The sequence below is a fragment of the Balaenoptera acutorostrata genome, chromosome 3, assembly GCF_949987535.1.
Source record: "Balaenoptera acutorostrata chromosome 3, mBalAcu1.1, whole genome shotgun sequence".
NCBI classification, from domain to species: Eukaryota; Metazoa; Chordata; class Mammalia; order Artiodactyla; family Balaenopteridae; genus Balaenoptera; species Balaenoptera acutorostrata.
This window is the reverse complement of record NC_080066.1, coordinates 148233063-148257389: the sequence shown is the minus strand read 5'-3', so window position 1 is coordinate 148257389 and position 24327 is coordinate 148233063. Positions and strand designations below refer to the sequence as shown.

Sequence of the window (24327 nt, the reverse complement as noted above, 5' to 3'; positions counted from 1 at the left end):
ATTCACATGTTGATCAGGATGAGTTGGTGTGACAGTTGGGAGGGGTGGGGATTCTAGCAAATTGAACAAAGCATGCTCATCTGAAGAGGCTGATGCTTCCAGCCAACTGCTGCCATCTAGAACTACTGACCTAGTGCAGTCAAATCACCTAATTTTTCAAGAGAAGCCAGAAATACAGACTTTTACATTAAATCTTCTGAATTTAAACTAAAATCTCCCCAAAATATCATGCAGGACAAAAACAAAAACAAAAAATCTGCAACTCTTAATTTGCCCAAGGAGTCCATCAGTTTACAACCTGTAGCTTATAGAGACACCTTATTAATGTTTCATCTAAAAAGACCAATTCTAGGTAACTAAAGTTTTCCCAGAAGTTGGAATATTTCCTCACAAATTCAATATGCATCTCAGAGGCCTCTAAACTTCTAAAGAATTTTAGAGGCTTCATTACTGAGTCTCAGTAATCTACAACTCTTGCTAAAATATTTGCCCCACAGCTACAGGAGTTTCAGTATTCATATAAACCATACCTCTGCCTCATGGCTAGGTATCTGAGGTCCAGGCACCCCTTAACGACGAGGCCATAATCTTGCAGAAGCTTGCTGGCATCTTCTGAACATCCTACTCCAACTTTTAAAATTGTGCCATCTGCCAAAATGTCCAGTAACGTTTTTGGTAGTGTCCTTCCTCCACAGATCAGCTTGGGCAAGCGAACCAAGACACAGAAGCCACTTGGAGAGGCCATTTGAAGGAGTGACAGAGGACTGGCTTTGCCTTCCGAATTCACCTGTAACAGAGGAAAACAGGGCCACAGTTCACACCCCAGCATAGGACCAAGTGCAACATGAAAGTCTGGCAAAAATGTCTAAGAGGTACAGTCTTAACTTCCCAGAGGGAACAACTGACCAGAGTTTGCCTCAAACCTAAGGATGAGCCTTTGCTAACAAATGCAATAGACTCTAAGAAGCAGGGCCTAAACAGAGGTTACTGGGGGCCCAAACATGAGCCTGAAGTGAGCAGGCCATAAATAGTGACCAGCTGACACAGAGCAGCGCTGGGACACACATTGGCAGAGTCATGTGAGACACACTGGTTTTAAAAAGCTAAGGAAATAAAAGGCTAAGGAGCAGACTGCCAAATGATGATGTACTCTTTTCATTTTCTAGACTCTTGAACATACATGTTAGTAACTTGACTCACTTACTTGTCATCACTGCCTCAAGATCCGATTTTTAAAAAGAGGTAGGAAATACCATACTATCAATAAGTGCCAATATAATCTGCCAATATAATAAATCGTAGTAGCACAGAGTGCTTTCTCAGCATTTTATGGTCACAAATGCTGTTCATAAAAAAAATGTATATTGAGCATAAGCTAGGATTCTGATATCTTAAGAAATGAAAATAACTTTATATTTTAACTGATCTAGTTCTTATCTTTTTGATGTAATAGATAAATTGGAGAAAGTGCTTAAAGCTAAGGAAATTATTCCCAGAAAAATTTACATACAAAATTCACATTAACTAAAGGTTCCCTAAAGCTACCCACGGAACCCAGGTTAAGCATCCAATAAATTCCAATCCTTCTCATTTTCCAGGAGAGGAAATTTAAGGGCTACAGATTAAACAGTTTGACTAAACATGCAGAGATAATGGCAAAGTCAGAAGTGAAACCCAAATTTCCCAATCTGTAGAATAGAGAAGAAACAGTCAAGATCAAGATCACGAAGAGCTGCTGTTAAAAACAAAATTAGGAGGGACTTCCTCCTCGACTTCTACTTCAGTGCTAAGTAAAACCACGGTTTAACTCAGAAAAGCTTTAGGATTCCCCTTCTCAGGCATTGCTTTATCATATCCTCAAATGGAAACATGCCAGTTTGATTTCCAAAGTGTCTATTTCTTGGAAGGTCAACAAGACCCAGAAGAAACTTGACTACTGGTTCCTATTCTATAACAATTCATCTGGATGTGGCCAAATCACTTTTTTTTTTATTAAAGCGTAATTCCCTCCCTCTATAATACTGGCTCTCTCCAAGAAAAAGCAGAAAATCTCTACTTCTAATATTTAGCACTGCTAATTTGACATAATACTCACTGCTAATTCCTAAGGCCAGATCTTTGAAAATCTTTTCAGTCAAGTTCCATTGTCTAAAATACATTAAATAAATAGCTAGCTAGATAGATAAGTTGTCCTTTTAATACTGTTTCTGGATTGTGCTTAAGATCCACTGTATTATAATTCAGGTTTTTCCACTAGGAATCCAAATGTTTATGATTCCAATAGGTACCCAATTTACACTGAATGTATGATTGGAAGAATATTGCTTCTAGCAGACTCAATTTGGCTTAAAGAATAAGATATCTAGTCTTTTTTTGGGGGGGGAGCTGTGTCAGGTCTTAGTTGCAGCACATGGGATCTTCGTTGCGGCATGCGGGATATTTAGTTGCTGCATGCAGACTTCTTAGTTGCGGCATGCAGGCTCTTAGTTGTGGCATGCAAACTCTTAGTTGTGGCATGCATGCGGGATCTAGTTCTCCCACCAGGGATTGAACCCGGGCTCCCTGCATTGGGAGCGTAGAGTCTTACCCACTGGACCACCAGGGAAGTCCCAAGAATAAGATATCTAGTCTTAATTTCTTATATTTCCCCCTTTTGCCAACATCTTTTTGCCTTGACATCACTTACCACCCATGGAAAACAATGAAACCCTTGGCTTACCAACATTGTATTTAATAGGAAAAAAACCCACATTTTAATTTCGTTAGCATTATGTAATCCAGGGGTCACTGGGTTTTTTGTTTGTTTTTTGATGAGTTGACTCATAAGAAATGTTTGGGACATACACAATATATGTACATATGCATTTATAAATCATATAAATGTAGTACTATACTAACGTGTTAAGACATTATGAAATACACACGAAAGTAAAAATTTTAAATGAATGATGCCATCAATCATTGTAGACAAAATTTCTAACACTTTTTTCTGTATTTCAGTGATTCACTCACAGAGGACTGGTTTAGGGATCCTCCTTCCTGAGGGCCAGTGATCATCCATTTTAGCTTCAGGGATCTTACAAATCCAGAGCAAATAAAACATTATGGAAAAGTCCGTGATTCTTTAAATGACCCCACAATGGCAGCAGGGAGCAAAAAGTAATCTGAGACCATATTCTGGGCTGGAACAAGGTTAACTAATAAACATCCCTATCTGTGGAGTTTATGTGTCAGTTAAATTAGACCATGGCTTTGAGACAGGAATGAGCTTGTCCTGTTCAAGTGACAGAATGAAGGCTCAATGAGGCTGGAAAGTAGTAAGAGGAAGAGAAAAGGAGACAAAATCAGAGATACTGAGAGAGGCAAGAGCATGTGAGTCCTTAAGAACACCTAAGCAATTAAGACATCTTGGTTTTATAAGAAGCAATGGAGGCTTTTCAAGCAGGGGACTGAGATGATCAGATTAGCATTTTTAAAAGATCACTTTGCTTACTCTATGGAGAAGGGATCATAGGTATATGAGTCCAAGTAGGGAGGCCACTGCAAAGGTCCAAATAAGAGACTCTTGAGGGATGGACTAGGAAGGAAGTAGAGGAGATGTAGAGAAGTATATGGATGCAAAATCTATTTTGGAAATAACAAGGGTAATACTTTCTAAATGGAAATGAAGGGTTAATAGTAAGGAAAAAGGAGGGGACTTCAGGCAAGCCTGAAGCCTGGGCCTGCAGAAGGATGCTCTTGGGAAAATGACCTTCACTTCATTCAGTCTTTATTACACCAATTACTTTGCACCTGTTAAGCAAGGCAGTCTATAGCCAGAGACTCCAGAAAAAATCAGGCAGGAGTCAGGGGCCAGAAATCTATTTAACATCTCCCTCTCCCCAGGAGAAAGGCAATAATAGCTTCTAAAACATGGCAGAATCCTCATTTTATACAGGTGATTTATCCATGGTTACACATCACCATGGGTAACTCGGGGGAATCTGGAAACACATACCTCTATCTGGTAGAATGCTGTGTTATTTCCTGCTTTCTAGAACCACTTCTTTGAATTTCCACATATTTTGCCATTAAAGAAACTTAACATATTATAACTGCCTTTTTGTGTCTGACTTTCAATCATATCACTTCTGTTAGACAAACCTTAGCGGGGAGGATGTCTCTCTTGATTTTAATCTTAAAGGTGGAGAAGACTAGGGATAATACAGGTTTGGGAAGAAAAATCAAGAGGTCTGTTAGGAACATGTTAAGTCTGAGATGACTATTAGACATTCAAGGGAGATGTCAAGTAGACAGGTGGATGTAAAGGGCTGGAGTTCTAATTTTGAGAGTCTTCAGCCTATCAACGATATTTAAAGCTACAAAACTAGACGAGGTCACTTAGAAAAAGAATATAGATTAGAGGACATAAATTAGTGGTCCTTGGACCTGTCTGCTGACCCACAGATGTTTAATATTATATATTTTTTTGATCTCCACATTTTTTTTTTTTTTTTTTTTAAGGATGTCACAAGCTTTTTTTAGATGACCCTGAATGCAACCTTAAGGCATCTGGTCTTTTTTTTTTTTTTTTTTTTTAATGAGGATCTTGAATCAGATGCGTATGTTTGATTGATTGATTGATTGATTGATTTTGGCTGTGTTGGGTCTTCGTTTCTGTGCGAGGGCTCTCTCCAGTTGTGGCAAGCGGGGGCCACTCTTCATCGCGATGCGCGGGCCTCTCTCGTTGCGGAGCACAGGCTCCAGACGCGCAGGCTCAGCAGTTGTGGCTCACGGGCCCAGCCGCTCTGCGGCATGTGGGATCTTCCCAAGCCAGGGCTCGAACCCGTGTCCCCTGCATTAGCAGGCAGATTCTCAACCACTGCGCCACCAGGGAAGCCCTGATCTCCACATTTTAAAAACTTGTGCCAGAACTTTTAAATTGCAGTGGAGTTCACATTTTAAAAAAATCTAGAATATATCGAGTTTCTTTTTAAAGAACTGGACAATCTGGCAACACTTGGCTTGAACTGTATAGCAGCTTCCTCATTTATATAAGGCATGAATTCTCTAATTCACCATAATGTCTTCTCAACACTGAAGCCAACTGTCATTTCCCATTTATCACTGTATTTGTAAACCACTGTTTTTCCAGCAAAGAAATATTTCTCAGGATCCATGTCTCTATCAAAACTAGGAAAATGGAAGATAGATCACAGAGGCCTTGTGTTTAAAGAAAAAAGGGAGGGAGCGTACTTCTTTATGAAATTGAAGAATGTTCCTATGCATTCGAAAATGCAAACAATCACTCTACATTGTTCATTTACATTTCCTGTCTGGACCTTGTAGGCATCTGAGTTTGCAGTCCCTGGGGTGGATACAGAAGAGACCAAGCCTACGTCAACTCAATATTTGGATGTGAGGTAGAAGGGGGATCAGAAAAGGAAAAAGAGGAAAGAACAGTAAGATAGGAGATAGGAGAGTATGATGGCATGAAAGCCAAAGAGAATGTCTCATGGAGGAATTATGCAGATGCTTTTGAGAGCTAGAATAACATGAGTCCAAATAAGTGTCCACTGGACTGGAAAACAAGAAAGCCATCAACTTCATCCGTTTCAGTGGAGTAGTATGGTAGGATGTCAGATTAGAGTAGGTCGAAGAATAAATGGAGAATAGCAAATTATACCCAAACAAGTAGATGAAAAAAAATAATAAAGAGCAGAAGTCAGCATAATGGAACATAAACATACAATAAAGATCAACAAAGCCAGAAGTTGGTTCTCTGAAAAGACTAATAACACTGATAAACCCATGGAAGGAGTAATCAAGAAAAAAAAAGAGAAGCCAATAAGCATTGTCAAAAATGTTCTTACATATCCATCAGATAGGAAAAAAAAAAAAAGTCACTGGATATTATAAACAAGTATATGCCTGTAATTTAAAATTTTGAAAGAAGACATATTTAGATGAAAAATAAAATTTATCAAAACAGACATGAAGAAATAGAAAATATGAATAGCCCCAACACTATTTTAAAAATTGTATTCATAATTCAAAAACTTCCCTCAAAAGAAAACTCCAGATGGCTTCACCAGTAGATTCTAATCAAACATTTAAGGAAAAAAGAATGACAATCTTACACAAACTCTTCCAGAGAACACAAAAACAAGGAACACCCCTAACCTGTATGAGGCCAGCATAACATTTTAATCAAAATCTGACAAGGTCATTTCTAGAAAGGAAAATTATAAGCCAATATCACTCATGAATATAGATTATTTTTAAAACACTAGTAAAGTGAATTCAGCAATGTATAAGGAGAATAAGACATCATGACCAAGTTGGATTTATTCCAGGAATTCAAAAATCAATGTATTTTCACCACAAGAACAGAATAAAGGAGAAAAACTACATACTCATCTCAAGAAATTCAGAAAAGGCACTTAATAAAATTCAACAACTATTCATAATTTAAAAAAAACTTTTTAAAAATTGAAGTATAATTGATTTACAATATTGTGTTAGTTTCAGGTGTACAGCAAAGTGATTGTTTTATATATATATGTATATATGTATATATATATTTCAAATTATTTTCTATTATAGGTTATTATAAGATATTAAATCTAGTTCCCTGTGCTATACAATAAATCCTTGTTGCTTATCTATTTTACGTATAATAGTTTATATCTGTTAATCTCATACTCCTAGTTTATCCCTCCTCCACCCCCTTTCCCCTTTGTTAATCGTAAGTTTGTTTTCTATGTCTGTGAGTCTATTTCTGTTTTGTATATAGATTCATTTATCATTTTTAGATTCCACATATAAGTGATATCCTATTAAGATTTGTACTTCTCTGTCTGACTTACTTTACTTGGTATGATATTCTCTAGGTCCATTCTTGCAGCTGCAAATGACAATATCTCATTCTCTAAAAAAAAAAAAAAAAACTCTTGGGAATTCCCTGGTGGTCCAGTGGTTAGGACTCCACACTTTCACTGCCAAGAGCCCGGGTTCAGTGCCTCATCAGGGAACTAAGATTCCATAAGCTGCGTGGTGCAGCCAAAACAAAACAAAACAAAACAAAAAAACTCTTAAGAAACCAAGAATAGAATTGAATCTATTTAATCTGTAAACAAACCTACTAAAGATATCGTACTCAATATGAAAATGTTGAAAGCTGTCATTCTGAGATAGAGAATAAGTCAATGATGCCTACTGTCACCACTCATACTGAGCACTATATTGAGATCCTCGCCAGTTCAGCAACGCAGGAAAAGAAATACAAAGTGTAAGGACTGGAAAAAAAATTGTCACTTCACAGATAATATAATAGTTTATATACAAACCCAAAAGAATCTACAAGTAATTAGAATTAATAAGTGAGTTTGGTAAGTTCCTTAGTATAAGAGAAATACATATAAAGTTACACTTCTATATACCAGAAAGAAACACAACTTTTTAAAATAATTAATTTATTTACTTATTTATTTTTGGCTGCATTGGGTCTTCATTGCTGCGTGTGGGCTGTCCCTAGTTGTAGTGAGTGGGGGCTACTCTTTGTTGCGGTGCGCAGGCGTCTCATTGCGGTGGCTTCTCTTGTTGCAGGGTACGGGCACCAGGTGCGCAGCCTTCAGTATTTGCGGCGCACGGGCTTAGTTGCTCCGCGGCATGTGGGATCTTCCTGGACCAGGGCTCGAACTCGTGTCCCCTGCATTGGCAGGCGGATTCTTAACCACTGCACCACCAGGGAAGACCCACATCATTTTTTAAGATTTCATTTATAACAGAATATTTTTAAATCACAGAAAACTACAAATATATTATTAAGAGAAGTTAAAGATCTAAATAAATATTCTTAGATTATAAAACTCAGTATTGGAAAGAAGTCAGTTCCCCACAAACTGATCTATTGATCCAATGCAATCTTAATCAAAATATCAAGAAATTATTTTTGGTAGAACCTGAAAAGCTGATTCTAAAATGTATAAGGAAATGCAAAGGACCAAGACTATCCAAGACCCTCCAGGAAAAAAACAAGATAGAAAGTCTTGCTGTGGCAGATATCAAGAGTCATTATAAAGCAACAGTAACTAAGACAGTTTGTGATCACTGGTGGAAGAATAGAAAAATAGACTACTAGAGTGTCCAGAAATAGATCTATTCATATAGAGATACCTGTTTTGGGACTTCCCTGGTGGCGCAGTGGTTAAGAATCCACCTGCCAATGCAGGGCACACGGGTTCGAGCCCTGGTCCAGGAAGATCCCACATGCCGCAGAGCAACTAAAAGCCTGTGCACCCCAACTACTGAGCCTGCACTCTACAGCCCACGAGCCACAACTAGTGAGCCCGCGTGCCACAACTACTGAAGCCCGCGTGCCTAGAGCCTGTGCTCCGCAACAAGAGAAGCCACTGCAACGAGAAGCCCATGCACCGCAACGAAGAGTAGCCCTGGCTCGCCGCAACTAGAGAAAGCCCGCACCCAGCAACAAAAACCCAACGCAGACAAAAAATAAATAAATAAATAATTTATTTTAAAAAAGAAAATGAAAAAAAGAGATACCTGTTTTATAGTAAAGTGGCATTGCACAGCAGTGAGATTTATCTTTTCAATCAGTGGTGCTAGGACAATTGGATATCCATAAGAGGAAAAAATGAAACTCAACCCTACCTCACATCATACACACACACACACAAAAATCAATTCCAGATAGATTATAAATCTAAATATGCAATGTTAAAACCACAAAACTCGGGCTTCCCTGGTGGCGCAGTGGTTAAGATTCCACCTGCCAATGCAGAGGACACAGGTTCGAGCCCTGGTCCGGGAAGATCCCACATGCCATGGAGCAACTAAGCCCGTGCACCACAACTACTGAAGCCCGCACACCTAGAGCCCGTGCTCCGCAACAAGAGAAGCCACTGCAATGAGAAGCCCACGCACCATAATGAAGAGTAGCCCCCGCTCCCCGCAACTAGAGAAAGTCTGTGCGCAGCAACAAAGACCCAACACAGCCAAAAAAAAAAAAAAAAAAAAAAAAAAGACTGGTAAGAATCTGAAAAAGAATTTATTGATGTCTCTCTGTAAGTGAATCAAATGGATGTACAGCAGCAAGAAACACAGCACTAAAAATCAGATATACACCATTATAAAAATCAATTCAAAAAAAAAAAAGTGAGAGAGAGAGAGAAATTCTTACAGAATTCGTTCAGGGGCTGTGATGCAACCTGGACAGACCACATCTAGACCCACAGCTGAATGGGACCTAAGGCTGGACATTCGTGGGGCTGAGAGGCTTGGTGAGGATGGGCCAGCAAATGCAGCCCCTTTAGAGTAATACTACCTGGTCCCCATTCCATGGGTCCCAAATCTCCAGGTGCCAGGGACCCTTCCTACAGCTAAAACATGCATGGGACACCCAGAGGATGGTACATCAGCTGATCCGGAAGAGTTTGGAAAAGGCACCTCATCTCCTCATCTCCTGGTGGTCAGGTTCCCCCCTCCAGCCTCTTTCCTAACAATCTCCCCACCTGGGGAAGTCAGCACCTTCAACATCCTGTTTCGCACAGTTTGGAATTTGTCCGGAGGATGAAGGAGAAGGGGGGAAACCAATGAGAGACAAGCCCTAGTTGTTTGGACAGGCACATGCCACTATAATTTCCAATCAGGAAGAGGAACTGACCAAAGGCTCAGCTTGCCCCTGGAACCAGAATAGGGCTTGAAGCAATCCTGCTGTTTTGTGGCCAGTTCCCAAAACAACAAGTTAAAAAATGGAGCTCAGGGGCACTGCAATTGACAAACCTGCAGGGCTGTAAATGATACCTATCATCGAAAAATGTCTTGAGGTAAGTCATCGAAACGGACTTGTAAGCAAGGCAGAATTGCAGGAAAGGGATTTCAAGAGGTAGATTGAACCTGCCATTAAAGCACATGAAAAGTGGCTGAACTTCGCCGATGATGCAGTTGGCCAAAAAGGGCGTATGCGTTTTTCCTGATATTCAGGAAAAACGCATACGCCCTTTTTGGCCAACCAAACAGGCGGACAATGCAAATCAATACTACAAAGAGGTATCACTTCGCATCAGTCAGAAGGGCCATCCTCACAAAGTGTAAAAACCAGAAATGCAGGACAGTGCGTGGAAAAGGGGAAGCCCTGTTATGCTGATGGTGGGAATGTAAATTGCCAATAGCCACTCTGGAGAAGTGTATTGTGTTTAATAAAAAATCTAAAAATCAGAGCTACAGAACATACGTCACTTCCACTCATGGGCGTATATCTTGGGAAAACCAAAAATCGACAGGACACAGGCATCCCAACATTTAGTGCTGCTCTGTTTACAAGAGCCTCGACTTGGATACAACATAAATGTCCTTGGAAGGAAAACATGGATAAAGAAGATGTGGTACTTATGTACGATGGAATATTACTCAGCCATGAAATCAATGAAATAAGGCCAGTTGCAGCAACTCGGGTGGACTTAGGTACGATCATTCTAAGTGACATAAGTCAGACAGAAAAAGAGACTTATCATAAGTTATCACTCATAGGTGGAATCTAAAAATGGCTACACGTGAACTAAATTACAAAACAGAAACAGAGTCACACATTTAGGGTTTCCCTGTTGGTGCAGTGGTTAAGAATCCACCAGTCAATGCAGGTGACATGGGTTCGAGCCCTGGTCCGGGAAGATCTCACATGCTGTGGAGCAACTAAGCCCGTGCGCCACAAATACTGAGCCTGTGCTCTAGAGCCCGCGAGCCACAACTACTGAGCCCGCGTGCCACAACTACTGAAGCCCGCACGCCTAGAGCCCGTGCTCTGCAACAAGAGAAGCCACTGCAAGCCTGCACACCACAACGAAGAGTAGCCCCCGCTTGCCACAATTAGAGAAAGCCTGCATGCAGCAACGAAGACCAAACGCAGCCAAAAATAAATAAATAAAATAAGTAAATTTATGTATTAAAAAAAAACCCCATAGAACTCCAAGAAAATAACATAGGAGAGTATATTCACGACTAGGGATAAGGTAAGATTTGTTACACAGCACTATACAGATCTTCTGATCATCAAGCTTTAATAATAAAAGAATGTAAAGGCAATCCACAGAATGGGGGAAGACATTTAACTCACAAAGGGTTCATAACCAAAATATATAAAGAACTATAAATCAGTAAGAAAAAGACAACTCAACAGAAAAAGAGGCAAGAGACTTGAACAAGTACTCCATAAAAGAAGATATCAAAATGATCAATAAAATATAGAAAGATGCTCAATCTCAGTACTGGTCAGGGACATGCAAATTAAAACCACAATGAAATATTACTACACATCCATTAGGACGGCTAAAATTTTAAAATCTGACAGTACCAAATGTGGACAAGGATGTAAGACAAAGGGAATTTTCATACAGTCTTGGTGAGAGAGTAAATTAGTAGAACCACTTCTGAAAACAGCTAGAAACAATGGGTACACTCATTACTACTGATGAGGGTAAACTAGTTAAAACCACCTTGGAAAACAATTTGGCATTATTTATAAAAGTTAAAGATATATATACAAACTCTATGACCTAGAACTCCACTCATAGATACATATGCCCAATAATAATAAGTGCATTTGTTCACTGCAGCATTCTTTGTAAGAGCCCCAAACTGTACACAACCCAAAAGTCCATCAATATTAGAATGGATGAATAAATCATGATATATTTACACAATGGACATATGGCAATGAATCACAGTCACACACAACATGGGTAAATCTCACAAACATAATGTTGAACAAAAGAAGCCAGACACAAAATACACACTTGATAGTTTCATTTACATTAAATTTAAAAGACAGACAAAACTCAATTATCGTACCTAGGCATGCATGTTTAAATAGTAAAAGTATAAAGAAAAACACGAAAGTAAATACCATAAAATCCGGATAATAGTAACCCTTGGTGGGAGGACAGTGATTACTAGGGGTCACAAGGGGAGCTTCTGGGGTACTAGCAAATTCTGTTTCTTGACCTAGTTTCCAGTTACACAGCTGTTCTTTTTAGTGAAATCATTTAGCTCTTTGTTTTTGTTTCAGGCACTTTTCTTGATGTGTTTTATTTCACAATAAAAAAGGTTAAAAAAAAAAAAAAGACTCAAGGGGTAAGTTAAATAGCAGATTACACAAAACTAAAGAAAGAAAAAGGGAACTATAAAAGAGACCTGAAGAAATTGTGCAGAATGAATCCAGAGAGACTAAGATATGTTAAATATAAAAGAGATTACCAGACATGTAGGAGAGCAGAAAAAGTTCAGAATATAGCTGATCTAATTCTAGCAAGAAAGAAGAAGGAAAAAAAAAAAGGAAGAAGGTGAAAGAGGAGGGGTAGGAAGAAGAGAAGGAGGAGGAGGAGGAAGAGGAGGAGAAGAAAAAACAGGGTAAAGGCAATCTTCAAAGAGAATTTAAAAATTGATATATGATACCAATCCTTACATCCAGGATATCTCTCTGAATCCCAAGCAGGAAATACAGAAAGATAAAAACACTAGTCTCATGAGAGTGAATCTTCAGAACCAGCAACTCAAAAAGATCTTAAAAGGAGCTACCAAAAATTAGATTACCTATAAAGAATCAACATTTACACTCACAGTTATTTTCAACAGCAACAATGGAAGCCAGAAGAAAGTGGAATGCGATCTTGAAAATGATAAGCTGCTAAACTAGAATTTCATATCCAGTGAAAATATCTTCAAAGATCAAAAGCAAAATAAGGACACTTTCAAGACAGTAATAATTACGTTTACTATCAATGACCCCTCAAGAAATGAACTTCTAAAGGACAACCTTAAAGAGAATGATGCCAGAAAGTTCTGAGATATAAGGAAAGATGAGCAAAGAAAAAGGTAAACACTTCGGTAAATTGAAACAAATACTGACTGTGTAAAACAAGAACAAAAATAATAACTAAGCAAATACTTACACAAAAGTGAATGAAAGAGAAAACGAATCAGAAATGGAAGAATGAAAAGAAGGAGGATGGATCAAAGTTCTTCTGTGGCAGCAATCAGAGAAATGCAATCACACCTGAAGGGAATGTGGCATCAGAAGAAGTTCAATATATTCCAAAGCCATAAGGAACTGGGTTTTGGATTATTTGCCACTTTAACTTACTCTGCTACAGTGATTAAACATATTATTATTAAATCGATTGCATTACTATTCACTTCAGACTACCCCGTTGTTGCTGCAGTTATACTTCACTTGGTAGGATAATCAAGGTGTTGGGCAAATGTGAGTTTTCCTAATCTACTAAAGCTCACTGTTTACTAATGTTTTCTTTTATGGTTGTTGGTGTAAATATGTCTAAAATGATATAGAAATATGTTTATTTCTAAAATGATATAATTCTTATACACAATAAACAAAAGGTGCCCAATCCTTTCCTGATGGCCCAAGGTCATTGGTATAAACTACTACTGCTATTGCTGATATAAAGAAATACCCTCGAGAACTCCCTGGCGGTCCAGTGGCTAAGACTCCACACTTTCAAGCAGAGGGCGCAGGTTCAATCCCTGGTCAGAGAACTAAGATCCCGCAAGCCGTGCAGTGCACGGCCAAAAAAGAAAAAAAAGAAATACCCTCAGTAGCTCCGTAAGGCCTTATGTGACTACTAAACTTTTCCCACACTGTCAGGTGTTCTCTTCTTGGTCATCTTTGTACTGGCATCTTTAGCTCCTCCTACCAACCTGTGATCTGATTTTGTGGCAGCAATTCTGCTTAGGGCCTCTTTCGATTACATTTCCTGGCTCTTGACTGTATTCCAGATACCCAGAAGACATAGATCACAGAATTTTGGCAAGGTATTATGCTGAATTAATAAGAGATGATTACTGTGACTTATTTATATTTTGTAGTATCTTCTGTTGCAAGGAGATTAAAGTTCACTCTGTGAATCAGAATGACAGAAGAGTAGGTGTACCATATTATCCTCGTCACAACTATGTAACAACTCCCCCAAAGTAATAGCTATTAGAAAAATTAACCCATGGTTAAGGAAGACCAGCTCAAATGCTGGTTACTAGCTTCATAGCCTTGGGCAAGTAACTAAACCTTTTAACACTTCCTATCTGTAAAGAAATAATAACAGTATCTTCCTACAAAGGATTATTGTCAAAATTAAATGAGAGGGGCTTCCCTGGTGGCGCAGTGGTTGAGAATCTGCCTGCTAATGCAGGGGACACGGGTTCGAGCCCTGGTCTGGGAAGATCCCACATGCCACGGAGCAGCTGGGCCCGTGAGCCACAATTGCTGAGCCTGCGCGTCTGGAGCCTGTGCCCCGTGACGGGAGGGGCCGCGATAGAGAGAGGCCCGCGCACCGCGATGAAGAGCGGTCCCCGCACCGCGATGAGGAGTGGCCCCCGCTTGCCGCAACTGGAGAAAGCCCTCGCACGAACCGAAGACCCAACACAGCCAAAAATAAACAAATAAATAAATAAATAAATAAGAAAATCCTTAAAAAAAAAAAAAAAATTAAATGAGATAATGAAAGAAAAAACAACATAATACCTGGCTTAGAGTAAATAGTGTCTAGCATTTAAACTATTATCTTTTTAAATCCCAATTTGTGTAATAAACACATTTAACTAGACCTCCTTAACTATCTTCTCCATGGCATCCTATGAAAATACTACTAAAAATATTAACAGTAGCTAATATTTAATGAGCAATTACTCTCTGTTAAAATTGTGCTGAAGCCTATATAGGGATTATCTATTTGAATCCTTAAGAAAACCCTGGGCGGTAGTTACCATTACACCCCTGCTACAGATAAGTACACTGAGGCTCAAAGAGGTTAAGTACTGTTCAAGTTCACAGAATAAGTGGTGAAAATGGACTCATGTAGCTCAGACTCCAGAATCCATGATTATAAGCACTCCCCTATCCTGAGAAGAGAAGCCGCTTCTCCTTCTGCTAAAATCTATTTACAAATAAGTTGAGAACAAGCTAATTCTCCTTTAATCCTATCCTCTATTTGACTATTCAAGGTCCCTAGCTGGAAAAGCAGAAAAGATACGTTTCGTTTTTGCTTTTTAACTTACCCACTCACAGTCGATTCCAAGCACTGGAAAATCTTCTAACTCACTCCTAAGCAAGGGCTCAATTTGATCCCACTCCGCCTCCTGAGACACAGTCACCACCTTTGCTCCAAGGATCCTCTCTTCCCACGAGGCTCTGGGGGCACTGGAGTGCGGCTGGTCCTCTACTGGAGCGGGCCGCTCTCTCCTGCCTGGCACTTTCTGCTGCTGCTGTGGCAGCTGCTTCTGGGTTACATGACTTGCTTTACTTCTCCGGCGCTGGATGCCTTTCCACAGGACAAACCCCCCGACAGCCATACCAAGAACGGTGGTCACTGTCCAAGCCACTAAGTGTTTAGACATCTTCAACTTTTCTGTTGTTTAGGAAAGCATATCGCTAATCCCACAATCTGCAAAACAAATGGCAACAATATATTCACATACAGAATTTAAAGCTCCACGGACACAAGTCCCCCACCACCACCCTGCAAAAAATGTTGCATTCACAATCCATGTGCTCACAAACTAAAAAAATTGCAACAAATTTCCACATGAAACAGTGATATTTTAAATTTTTTCCCCCTTTTGTATGTCCTGTACCCCACCTCTGTCTCCATCCAAGAAAGACCCCCTGCCCTCTACCAGTTGCCCAGGGCTCTCTTAATCCTATAAAATCACATCAATCAAAACAGAATAAACTAGACTCTTACTTCCACTTGCTGATTTACTGTGAGTAAATTTTAGTTAATGGATCTTCCTCAGGGTGTTTGTGTTTGAACCTTCAATCTCTAAGAGTTGACTGGAAACGTCTGCTTTGCAATTTAAAAAAAATCTAGGGCTTCCCTGGTGGTGCAGTGGTTAAGAGTCTGCCTGACAATGCAGGCACATGGGTTCGAGCCCTGGTCCGGGAAGATCCCACAGGCCGCGGAGCAACTGGGCCCGTGAGCCACAATTACTGAGCCTGCTCTCTGGAGCCCGCACGCCACAACTACTGAGCCCACGTGCCACAACTACCGAGCCTGCGAACCTAGAGCCCGTGCTCCGCAACAAAGAGAAGCCACCACAGTGAGAAGCCCTCGCGCCGCAACGAAGAGTAGCCCCTGCTTGCCACAACTAGAGAAAGCCCGTGCGCAGCAACGAAGACCCAACGCAGCCAAAAAGAAAGAAATAAAATTTTTAAAAAATCTAATCATCAGCAAGTGGTAGGGGGACTTTTACTTTTCTAGGAGGCGTGGCTGGTGAGGGATGGAGCAAACAGGCTTGAGTACACATGGATTTTCCGTTGCTCTAGACGTCTCGGTAGTTCTCCGTGGAAACACACTCAGTTATTGAGGGTAAGCTAGGGCAGTACAAAAGGGAAGACAGGACTAGAAAAGAAAAAGAAAAGAACAGCACTTAGAAATCCAGGATGTTCAGGAGGAGGTTGCAAATTGAAATGTCCACAGGGTCCAAACAGGATAACATAAATAAGTGAAGCAAGCCAAGTGCAAGAGAAAACTGACACAGACATCCTATTAAATATGTAGGAACTGTCTTCCTTTCTATCACAAAATAGCCTCTTTTCCATTTTTTGTACGTGAAATAAAATTCATATTTTATGGCAAGACAAGAAAAATTTAAACAAAAAAAATTTTTCTGTCCTTTGGCCTCCTCTCTCCTCCCACTGTGCACTGTGTATCTACACTATGCATTAACCTAACCTTCCCCACTGACAGAAATACCTGCTCAACCATAAAGAGCAATATTCTAGCATCAATAAGACAACTCCTTGTTGTGTAAGGAAAGATGCCATTCCTTCTTGATCTCATAAGGGGTCACATGGCACTTAGATCTGGATTATGTAAACTGCCAATAATACAGCATTTGATGTACAGCCTCTGTCTCAAAAAACTTACATAACTGCGCCTTGACTTCTAAGGGGTGGAACAGGTCTCAGAGCTTTCTGAGATGCTCTTCCTGGGTTATAATCCTCAAATTTGGCTCGAATAAAATCTTCCATTTCTTTCTTAGATCAACTGATTAATTTTTTCATCAATGCTTACAATGTGGTTTTTCTCCATCTATCTCTTGTTTTCCTATTTTTGACAGAAAAATAGGCATATACAACTATTTCTGTACTATTTTAAAAAACGACAGTAAATGTGTAACAATAATGGTAAGTGGCCTTTGGCCTCAATAATGGAGAGAAAACATGGCAGAGCAACCATTCAGCACAAGCTGTTGATCCTGTTTGTGAAGAAGGCCCAGTGTGGTCAGATTATCCTGATTATCCTGATTACTCAAGAAAAGTTAGATATCTGAATTTTATGTGAAATATCACCATTTTTAAGTGTTAGCAACAAATTTAGAGTTTTTGAAACATTGTGCCAGCCAAATAAAAACATTTTGGGCTCTGGGTTACCCATCTGTAGGCTCTGACCTAAAATCTATACTGCCCAAAGACACAGTGACCTATTAGAGCCTGCCTACACTTCTCTATGGCTGAGGGTTTCCCATTCAATGGGAATTCCATTTTTTTTTTTTTTTTCTTTTTGGACATGCTGTGGGGCATGTGGGATCTTAGTTCCCTGACCAGGGATTGAACCCGGGCCACAGTGGTGAAAGCCCAGGATCCTAACCACTAGACTATCAGGGAACTCCCAATGTGTACTATTTTTAACAATTTTTAAAAGCGTCAACAACAAATTTTTAAAAATAATTTAATATTTACAACAACCCTGGGCTATAATTATGCCTACAGAGATATTCAGCAATGGAGAGGAAAAATGGAATCACAACAATTATTACAGTACTAATGAAAACAATAAAATGGCTATGCTGTTTTTAAAATATTTCCTTTTTTGCAGAAACTATGCTTAAGTATTCATATGTACTTTCTCCAGCACTTTTATTGAAGAGGAAACTGGGACTTAATAAGATTAAAGAACTTGCATAGAAAGATTTCTAGTTAAAATACTCTGAGAAGACATAAAAACCCTTCCCTTTCTCACTCTAAACAATACAAATGTTGGAGAAAACACTGAAAAGATAATAAGGGGCTTCCCTGGTGGGACAGTGGTTAAGACTCCGTGCTCCCAATGCAGGGGGCCCAGGTTCTATCCCTGGTCAGGGAACTAGATTCCACATGCTTGCTGCAACTGAGTTCGCATGCCACAACTAAGGAGCCGGCAAGCTGCAAGTAAGGAGCCCGCCTGCCACAACTAAAGAGCCCACATGACGCAACTAAGACCAAGCACAACCAAATAAATAAATAAATAAACAAATATTTTTTTAAAAAAGATAATAAAAGTTTAATACACAGTTAAAAAGAAGAAAGGGAAATCATCAAGTGTCAGAAATGGAAGAAGGGAACCCACAGTGGGTAGGAGATAAAGCTGGGCAGAGACCAGAACTCATACCAGCCCCAGTGCTAGAGAATATCACCAGCCCAGGGACAGAAGTCTAGGCCACAGGCCCAGGGCACAGTGGAGATGCAGGAGAGTGTTGCCTTGTCCGTGAACAAGAACCTGTAAGTGTTCACCTACTATGGCCCAGGCAAGCCACCTGCCCAAGGCTGAGAATATGAACACAGTCCCTTGAAGACTGGCCAAGGTGGTGGAGTAGAAAGACCCTGAGCTCACTTCCTCTCACAAGCACACCAAAACCACAACTATCTGCAGAACAACCATCTATGAAAAAGACCAAAACCTCCCAGAAAAGATCGTCTACAACTAAAGACACAAAGAAGGAACCACAAGATGAGTAGGAGGGGACATGATATAATCAAGTCCCACACTCCCAGGTGGGAAACACACAAACTGGAGAATAATTATAGTGCCGACGTGGGAATTCCCTGGTGGTCCAGTGGTTAGACTCCGTGCTTTCACTGTTAAGGGTGTGGGTTCGATCCCTGGTCACAGAACTAAGATTCTACAAGCCACGTGGTCAAAAAAAAAAAAAAAAAAGTTATAGTGCAGAAGTTCTCCCACAGAAATGAGAGTTCTGAGCCCCACGTTAGGCTCCCCAGCCTGGGGGTCCTGCACCAGGAAGACTAGCCCCCAGATCATTTGGCTTTGAAGGCCAGCTGGGCTTAATTTCAGGAAGGACTGTGGGAAATACAACTTCACTCTTAAAGGGCACACACAAGATCTTACATGCACCGGGACTCAGGGCAAAAGCAGTAACTTGATAGGAGTCTGAGTCAAACCTACCTGCTGGCCTTGGAGAGGTGGGGAGCCGGCTGTAGCTGACAACAGCTAAATTTGGCAGCTCAGTCATATTTGGAAGCCAGTACTGGTGGGCGTGATCTTGGGCTCCTCCCTCTAGCTCATTAGAGCCAAGATCTAGCCCCATCCAATAGTCTGTAGACACCAGTGCTGGGATGCCGCAGGCCAAACAACTAACTGAGTGGGGACACAGCCCCACCCATAAGCAGACAGGCTTCCTAAAGTCTTCCTGAGCCCACAGCCTCCTCTAGACACTCCTCCAGACAGGGCCTTGCCCACCAGAGGGCCAAGACCCAGCTCCACCCACCAGTGGGCAGACATTGGCCCTGCCCTCCAGGAAGCCTGCACTAGCCTCTAGACCAGCCTCAGCCACCAGGGGACAGACACCAGACACAAGAAAACCACAATCCCACAGCCTGTGGACCTAGCCTGCCCACAGCAGGCTACACCCTACCCTGGGACCAGCTGGGCCCTGGCCCTGTGCACTAGCAGGCCAATGCAAGCTTCAGGACACCCCAGAACCCATACCAACTGTGTCAGAAATCGCCACCTCCCCCCCAACCAATGATCTAAAACAAGCTCTGGGATCCCTGGACCCTGCAGTCAGACTCCAGGAACTGGCTCTGCCTGCCAGTAGTCCAACAGTAACCTCAGGGCCTGGCTTCACTCTCCAGGGGGCAGGCAACAGCCCTGGAGTCCTCCGGACCCTGACTCTACCCACCAGTGAGCCAGCACTAGCCCCAGGACTCCCTAGGGTTCTGAAGCCAGTCGCCTTGTTACCAGGCCCTCTTAACAGCACCCAGCAGCATCCATATAAGGCAGGATCTGGCAACCAACCAGACTAGGGACCAACCAGGCCTACCAGACCCCCACACAGTCAGCCCACCACAACAGAAGGACCCACCCAGCCCTCTTAAGGGGAACCCCTAGAGCATATAGCTTGGGTGATGAGACAGAAGCACACTGCTGGAACACACAGGACATCTCCTACAGAAGGACACTTCTTCAAGGTCAAGAAATGTAACTAATCTACCACATACATAAAAATAAAAATAGCAACTTAGACAAAATGAGGCAGCAGAGGAACGTGTTCCAGATGAAGGAACAAGACAAAACCCCAGAAGAAGAACTAAGCGAAGTGAAGATAGGCTATCTACCTGAGAAAGAGTTCAGAGTAATGATTGCAAAGATGATCAAAGAACTCAGGAGGAAAATGGATGCACAAAGTGAGAAGTTAGAAGTTTTTAACTGAGAACTAGAAATTATAAAGAACAACCAAACAGAGATGAAGAATACAATAACTGAAATGAAAAATACACTAGAAGGAATCAATAGTAGGCCAAATGATACAGAGGAATGGATCAGTGACCTGGAGGACAAAGTAGTGGAAATCACTGCCACTGAACAGAAAAAAAAAGAATGAAAAGAAATGAGAACTGTTTAAGAGACTTCTGGGATAACATCAAGCCCACTAATATTCATATTATAGGGGTCCCAGAAGAATAAGAGAAAGAGAAAGAGCCTGAGAAAATATTTGAAGACATAATAGCTGAAAACTTTCCTAACCTGGGAAAGGAAACAGACATATAAGTCCAGGAAGCACAGAGTCCCATACAGGATTAACCCAAAGAGGAACACACCAAGACACATTGTAATCAAAATGACAAAAACGAAAGATAGTATTAAAAGCAGCAATAGAAAAGCAACAAATAATATACAAGGCTATTAGCTTATTTTCTGCAGAAACTCTGCAGGCCAGAAGGGAGTGGCACTAATCCCACTCATGAGGGCTCCACCCTCACGATCTAATCACTTCTCAAAGTCCCCCCAATTGGGGTTAGTTTTCAACATATGAATTTTGAGGGGACACAAAACATTCAGCCTACAGCACTCTTAAATATGAAAAGACATCCAAGAATCACCAGTCATTGCAGGCATGTCTCCAACATCATTAATTAGCATTTTCTAAGGAACATGTATAGAATTCTTCACCCAGCATTTTGAGAATACACATTCTTTAAAAACATACAAAGAAATAGATGGAACATGCCTCAACATAATAAAGGCCATAAATGACAAACCTACAGCTAACATCATACTCAATGGTGGAGGCTGAAAGCATTTCCTCTAAGATCAGGAACAAGGCAAAGATGCCCATTCTCACCACTTTTATTCAACATAGTTTTGGAAGTCCTAGCCACAGCAATCAGAGAAGAAAAAAAAATAAAAGGAATCCAGATTGGAAAGGAAGAAGTAAAACAGTCACTGTTTGCAGATGACATGATACTATCCTAAAGATGCCACCAGAAAACTACTAGAACCGATCAATGAACTGCGTAAAGTTGCAGGATACAAAATTAATATACAGAAATCTGATGCATTTCTATACAATGACAACAAACTATCAGAAAGAGAAATTAAGGAAACAATCCCATTTACCATCACATCAAAAAGAATAAAATCCCTAGGAATAAACCTACCTAAGGAGGTAAAAGACTTGTACTTGGAAAACTATAAGATGCTGATGAAAGAGATTGAAGATGATACAAACATATGGAAAGATACATAGTGTTCTTGGATTGGAAGAATTAACATGAAAATGACCTTACTACCCAAGGCAATCTACAGATTCAATGCAATCCCTACCAAAATACCAATGGTATTTCTTCACAGAATTAGAACAAAAAATTTTACAATTTGTATGTAAACACAAAAGACCCCGACTAGCCAAAGCAATCTTGAGAAAGAAAAATGGAGCTGGAGGAATCAGGCTCCCTGACTTCAGACTATACTACAAAGCTAGAGTAATCAAAACAGTATGGTACTGGCACAAAAAACAGAAATATAGATCTATGGAACAGGACAGAAAGTCCAGAGATAAACCCATGCACCTCTGATTACCTAATCTATGACAAAGGAGGCAAGAATATACAATGGAGAAAAGACAGTCTCTTCAATAGGTGGTGCTGGGAAAACTGGACAGCTACATGGAAAAGAATGAAATTAGAACATTCTCTAATACCACATACAAAAATAAACTCAAAATGGATTAAAGACCTAAATGTAAGACTGGATACTATAAAACTCCTGGAAGAAAACATAAGCAGAACACTCTTTGACATAAATTGCAATATTTTTTTGGATCCATCTCCTAAAGCAATTAAAAGAAGAAATAAACAAATAGCATTTAGTTAAATGTAAAAGCTTTTGCACAGAAAAAAAAGGAAGAAAAAAATTTTTATTTAAAAATATATATTTTTTAATTTTTTAAAAAAAGATAAAAAAGGGACTTCCCTGGTGGTGCAGTGGTTAAGAATCTGCCTGCCAATGCAGGGGACATGGGTTCAATCTCTGGTCCCAGGAAGATCCCACATGCTGCGGAGCAAGTAAGCCCGTGCGCCACAACTACTGAGCCTGCACTCTAGAGTCCGTGAGCCACAACTACTGAGCCCGCACGCCACAACTACTGAAGCCCAGGTGACCTAGAGCCCCTGTGCCGCCAACTACCGAGCCTGTGTGCTGCAATTACTGAAGCCCGCGTGCCTAGAGCCCATGCCCTGCAACAAGAGAAGCCACTGCAATGAGAAGCCTACGCACCGCAACAAAGAGTAGCCCCCGCTCGCTGCAACTAGAGAAAGCCCGTGTGCAGCAACAAAGGCCCAACACAGCCAAAAGAAAAAAAAGCTTTTGCACAGCAAAGGAAACCACTGACAAAATGAAAAGACAATCTACTGAATAGGAGAAAATATTTGCAAATGATATGACCAATAAGGGATTAATATCCAATATATATAAACAGCTCATACAACTCAACATCAAAAAACAAAACAAAACAAACCACCCAATTAAAAAGTGGGCAGAAGAACTGAATAGCTATTTTTCCAAAGAGGAAATGCAGATGGCCAGCAGGCACGTGAAAAGATGCTCAACATCGTTAATCATCAGGGAAGTGCAAATCAAAACCACATTCTCACACCTGTCAGAATGGCTATCATCAAAAAACCCCACAAATAACAAATGCTAGCGAGGATGCGGAGAAAAAGGAACCCTTGTACACTGTTGGTGGGAAGGTAAATTGGTGCATCCACTGTGGAAAACAGTATGGAGGTTTCTCAAAAAACTGAAAATAGAACTACCATATGACCCAAAAATTCCACTCCTTGGTATATACCCCCAAAAAACAAAAACACTAATTCAAAAAGATACATGCACCCCAATGTTCATTGCAGCACTATTTACAATAGCCAAGACATGGAAGCAACCTAAATGTCCATCAACAGAGGAATGGATAAAGAAGATGTGGTATATATACACAATGGAGTATTACTTAGCCATAAAAAAGAATGAAATAATGCCATTTGCAGCAACATGGATGGACCTAGAGATTCATACTAAGTGAAGTAAGTCAGACAAAGACAAATATCATATGATATCCCCTAAATGTGAAATCTAAAAAAATGACACAAATGAACTTATTTACAAAACAAAAACAGACCCACAGACATAGAAAACAAACTTATGATTACCAAAGGGGAAGGTGGGGGAGGGATAAAATAGGAGTTTGGGATTAACGTATACATATTACTATATATAAAATAGATAACCAACAAGGACCTACTGTATAGCCCAGTACTTAAAATATACTCGATATTTTGTAATAACCTATAAGGGAAAAGAATCTGAAAAATGATGTATATATCTGAATCACTTTGCTGTACACCTGAAACTAACACAACATTGTAAATCAACTATACTTCAATAATTTTTTTTAAAAAGAAGATACAGTATATACGAAGGAATACTACTCAGCCATAAAAAAAGAATGAAAATTTACCATTGCAGCAACATGGATGAACTTAGAGGGCATTACACAAAGTGAAATAAGTCAGACAAAGAAAGACAAACACTGTATAATATCACCAACATGTGGAATCTAAAAAATATATCAAACTAGTGAATATAACAGAAAGAAGCAGACTCACAGAGAACAAACTAGTGGTTACCAGTGGGGGGAGGGAAGGGGGAGGGGCAATATAGGGGTAGGAGGAAAAAAGGGGGTTATTTTGGGATTATATGAAAT

General features: G+C 40.2%; 1 protein-coding gene across 7 annotated transcripts in view; it reads right to left on the bottom strand.

Moving 5' to 3' along the window:
* EXD2 (exonuclease 3'-5' domain containing 2) overlaps positions 1-24327 on the bottom strand; it is a 99202-nt gene that overhangs the window by 24292 nt on the left and 50583 nt on the right. For 4 of the 7 annotated variants that reach the window (XM_057543823.1, XM_057543821.1, XM_007184354.2 and 1 more), the window contains 2 exons: positions 15067-15452; positions 531-787 (listed from right to left, as the gene is read on the bottom strand). In XM_057543823.1, the coding sequence (XP_057399806.1) occupies positions 531-787; positions 15067-15405 (596 nt within the window). In that variant the 5' untranslated portion in view covers positions 15406-15452. Of the gene's footprint in view, positions 1-530; positions 788-15066; positions 15453-16260; positions 16410-24327 lie in introns of all 7 variants that reach the window. The other 3 variants (XM_057543822.1, XM_007184351.2, XM_007184353.2) reach the window with 1 other exon arrangement.